The sequence below is a fragment of the Babylonia areolata genome, chromosome 8 (assembly GCF_041734735.1).
Source record: "Babylonia areolata isolate BAREFJ2019XMU chromosome 8, ASM4173473v1, whole genome shotgun sequence".
Classification (NCBI taxonomy): Eukaryota; Metazoa; Mollusca; class Gastropoda; order Neogastropoda; family Buccinidae; genus Babylonia; species Babylonia areolata.
In genome coordinates, this window is record NC_134883.1 from 26,018,118 (window position 1) to 26,023,117 (window position 5,000).

At 43.0% G+C, this 5,000-nt stretch overlaps 1 protein-coding gene across 1 annotated transcript in view; it reads right to left on the reverse strand.

Annotated features, from left to right (window-relative positions):
* The window catches only part of LOC143285252 (uncharacterized), a 19,844-nt gene that overhangs the window by 11,728 nt on the left and 3,116 nt on the right, over positions 1–5,000 (reverse strand). The window contains exons 2-3 of the mRNA XM_076592510.1: positions 2,902–2,989; positions 1,508–1,586 (exon numbers count right to left, since the gene is read on the reverse strand). Of these exons, the coding sequence (XP_076448625.1) occupies positions 1,508–1,586; positions 2,902–2,989 (167 nt within the window). The remainder of the gene's footprint in view (positions 1–1,507; positions 1,587–2,901; positions 2,990–5,000) is intronic.

Sequence of the window (5,000 nt, forward strand, 5' to 3'; positions counted from 1 at the left end):
CATATTTATATTTGAGTAATACACATTGCCTTATTTTCGTTGTTTGCTATTGATACTGATGTTGAATTCCAGGTCAGTGCATTTCAGTGATCCGTCTTATGTGAAATGCAATAGATATATATCAGTTTCAATGTCATCACTATCGAAGGCTTCAGTTTCTTTTAAGGACAAGAAACCATCGCCGATGAAAACGGAAATATTTTTGATAGAAATTAGGGGAACTTCCCACGCTTTCTTATCTATCTATCTGATATATATATATATATATATATATATATATATATATATATATATATATATATATATACACATTCATAAATATATATGTATATATTTATCTATTCATCTCTCTCTCTCTCTCTCTCTCTCTCTCTCTCTCTCTTTCTCACCCCTGCTCGGTTTTCAATAATTTATATATATATATTGAAAACCTACAACAAACCAGTAAAAATATGTGTGTGGAACAAATCATTTCTCACGCACCGCAATTGCTTATCCTCATGTGGAAACACACGACAACACTGTGTCTGTATCCCTCCAGTCTGACAAATGCCGGGCTTAGAGAGAGAAAGAAGAAGCAAACTAAAATGTAACCCATCTTTCTACAGTTTCAGTTTCAGTAGCTCAAGGAGGCGTCACTGCGTTCGGACAAATCCATATACGCCACACCACATCTGCCAAGCAGATGCCTGACCAGCAGCGTAACCCAACGCGCTTAGTCAGGCCTTGAGAAAAAAATCACGTGGACCACATGGGGTACGAACCCACGACCTCCGCGTTATCAGCACGGCGCTCTAACCAATTGAGCTAATGGGCCGCTACTGCTATTTCTTTTGTCATCATTTTTTTCCTGAGGGATGTAGTTCATTGGGGGGTCTGTTTGTGAAACCGGCACACATGAAAAACAGCGGGGGTTTTGTTAACCTATTGAAAGCTGCATCCGAGCATCGCTCTGGCATTGAAATTTGTTTCAGGATATGGTTTCCACGTTGTATTATTGTATTGTATTGCCCTGTTCTTGTTACAACGTATTTCTCTGTGTTAAATTCGGGCTGCTCTCCCTAGGGAGAGCGCGTCGTTACACTGAGAGCGCCACCCATTTTTGAAAAAAAAAAAAAAAAAAAATCTGTCTGCAGTGTCATTCGGTTTCTCATCGCAACCCTTTTGTTGCCATGAGTTCTTTTACGTGCGCTAAATGCATGCTACACACGGGACCTCGGTTTATCGTTTTGTCCGAGTCACTAGCGTCCAGCCCACCACTCAATGTCAAGTGGAGGGGGAGAAAATGCTGACGACAATGGGATTCGAACCAGTGCGCTCAGATTCTCTCGCTTCCTAGGCGGACGCGTTGCCTCAAGGCCAACACTCCACATGTGTGTAAACGACAAGCAAAGGGAATAAACGTTTGCAGTATTTTCGACTGTGTCCACATGTGTCAATGTGGAAGGAAAAGCGGTGGAATTCAGCGTGTTTTTTTTTTCTGTAACAATATGACAGGGGAGCTTACCGAGACTGTAAGCTTCTCAGGGTTGAAAGGGTTAATGACCACAGCCGTGCATTCCCGTGAAGCGATGTCCGGGTGGATCCTGTGCTCATTGTCCACACTTCTTTAGTCGGTCAATTATTCATTTTTCGTTTATTTGGGACTCAGCCATGTATATTTTTTTTCTCTCTAAAATCTATTTTATTTCTCTGCTACAGATCTCGTTTTCTTTGCTAGAAATTCTACCCTCTACTTTTTGTTACTTTTCAATCTATCCCCCTTCCGTCCCCCCCCCACCCCCGCCCCTCCCGAAAAAAAAATTCCATAATTCCGTTAACACTATCATTACTCCATGTTTCCAGTAATATGACCACATGCTGAAAACATTAAAATCATATGTTCGATTATCACGGTGAATCATCTTTTCTTGTTTTTTTGTTTTGTCTCTCTCAGCCCTAGTGCGATGCTGTAAGTCACAATCAGCGTGATTCATTACTCACATGGGCACAATATCATGACCGTGTCCTTTGACTTATACCTCACAAAGATCGGTTTGATCCGAAAAAAAAAATGAACAAAAGAGAGACCACATCCCATACAAAAAAAGTACCACTATGTTTACTCAGCGACATGACAAACTTGGATTAAAATAAAGACACTCAACTACTTTTTTTTTTAATCATAACTTCACCACCGTAAAAAGCATTCTCCTCGACTCCTTCAAGACAATCACGCAATATGAAATAACAATATCAAGTTGTCCTGCTGACTTCGAAATTCGAACTTTATCAACAATCCCTTTTATTGTGTCATTATCTGATTTATATTTAACCTCTGAAATCTCACCAAAGAAATATATATATGTCTCCAAAGTTGGGAAGAATAAAAAAAGAAGAAGAAGAAGGAGAGAGAGAGAGAGAGAGAGAGAGAGAGAGAGAGAGAGAGAGAGAGAGAGAGAGAGAGATTCGGATGATTTATTCATATAGGCCATTGCCCCTCATGAAGGGGTGCAGTATACAACGTTATTAAACATGCAAGTGCACAAGGCGAAACAATCATCAAAGGAATTATGATATCATTATTGATCTTAACTTAAATGCTTTATATATGTAAATGGACAAATTCTTTGCAATGCTTTCTTTATTAGATGCCATCAACAGACTTAGCCGAAACTGATTTGGAAACTTAAAATACTTTCGTGGAATATACTGTTTTCTTAATTTACTTAAACCAGTACAACATAAAATAAAGTTTAACTCATCTTCAACACCACTTCAACACAGAGGGCAATTCAACGAGAGAGAGAGAGAGAGAGAGAGAGAGAGAGAGAGAGAGAGAGAGAGAGAGAGAGAGAGATTCTCCACTCACTTTTTACCTTCTCTGCGATCACCCCAGTCCTTCAGACTATCTCCACTCACTTTTTACCTTCTCTGCGATCACCCCAGTCCTTCAGACTTTCCCGCTGGTGCCCCTCAGTAATGGCATCATCCAAACCCAACGCAAAAACTGTCCACCCGACTCACCCAACACACCCAACACACCCACACGCCCACATGCAGTGACCAACATGATTCCGGACCTTGGCCTCGTTATGGCCCAGCAGCAGCAGTTCAGTACGGGGACAAGCTCTCTACTCTTCGCCGAACTGAGTGGTGCTGTAGGACTGTGGAATCAATGAACTATGGCACGAAGCCACGATAAATAATTGTCAGTTTGACGTCATGGTGCGCGCCCTGTCAGCTGTCCACCTGCCTGCTGCACGAGCAGTGTGTGAGGGGAGGGAGGGAGGAGGGGGCGAAGGTGGAGGGACAAGGGGGATTCATTAGCAGCTCCGTGAAACTGGCCCACGGAGAGAGAGAGAGAGAGTGACAGAGAAAGGGAGAGAGAGTTAATTAAGGCCTCCGCCACGTAATATATTCTACGTTCAGTTACGAGACTCTATGCTTGTGGTCTCAAAATCTGCCTGCGAACACCATTACGTAATTCTGCTAACAAGTGTGATAGATTCATGCATTAAACATTTTGTTCTGCTGCTGCTGCTGCTGTTGTTGTTGTATGTATTTATGGATGGATGGATGCGTGTACCTAAGGAGTGTATGTATGTATGTACGTATGTACGTGCACATCTGTAAAATGGGAGTCAGTTTGTTTAGTTCTTCCTTCTTTCCAGGCCTTTGTTTTTTTTTACGTGTGCGATGATTGTATTGTTATGAGAAATAGTGATTAAACTTTTGTTTATATATCTGAACAAAAGTTTAATCACTATTTCTCATAACAACAACAACACAATGATCGCACACCTGAAAAAAAAAAAAAAAAAAAAAAAAAAAGAAGTGGAAAGAAGGGGGAAGTGAACAAAATGACTCCCATTGTTCTTATGCCTACGACGGGCTCAATAGCCGAGTGGTTAAAGCGTTGGACTTTCAATCTGAGGGTCCCGGGTTCGAATCACAGTGACGGCCCCTGGTGGGTAAAGGGTGGAGATTTTTACGATCTCCCAGGTCAACATATGTGCAGACCTGCTATTGCCTGAACTCCCTTCGTGTGTATACGGCAAGCAGAAGTTCAAACACGCACGTTAAAATCCTGTAATCCATGTCAGCGTTCGGTGGGTTATGGAAACAAGAACATACCCAGCATGCACATCCCGAAAGTGGAGTATGGCTGCCTACATGGCGGGGTAAAAAAAACGGTCATACACGTAAAAAGCCCACTCGTGTAAATACGAGTGAACGTGGGAGTTGCAGCCCACGAACGCAGAAGAAGAAGAAGAGAAGAAGTTCATGTCTCTGTCCGTACATGCCGGGATTGCTCCATGCCCAAGCCAGCTCGACCACCATGTGCAGGACAGGCATGTCCAGCGTGCTGTCTCGAGGCAAGCACGTGTCTTCTTTGAAGAGGGACGCTGTGCAAGCACATCAAGAAGGCCCGTGAGTAGCAGCAACTGTGCCAGCTGAACCAGGACAGCAGCCAGCCTCCGTTTCCGGGGGTGGTTGTGCATTCTCCGTGCGTTCCTGTTTCCATAACCCACCGACCGCTGACGTCGATTACAGGGATTTTTAACATGCGTATTTGATTTTCTGCTTGCGTATACACACGAAGAGGGTTCAGGCATTCGCAGGTCTGCACAATATGTTCACCTGGGGGATCGGAAAAATCTCCACCCTTGACCCACCAGGTGCCGTTACCGAGATTGGAACCCGGGACCCTCATATTGAAAGTCCAACGCTTTAACTACTCGGCCATTGCGCCTGTCAGCCACAATACACAGACACACAGACACAGACACAGACACAGACACACACACACATATATATATATATCTATATCTATATATATGTGTGTGTGTGTGTGTGTGTGTGTGTGTGTGTGTGTGTGTGTGTGTGTGTGTGTGTGTGTGTGTGTGTGTACTATGTTTTATGCTGTGCCTACTTTAGTCTTCCATATCGTTTGTTTCTCGGGTTCAATGTGTCCGATGTTGACGAGTTTCGTATTCCTCTGTATCTTTTGCTTCCTC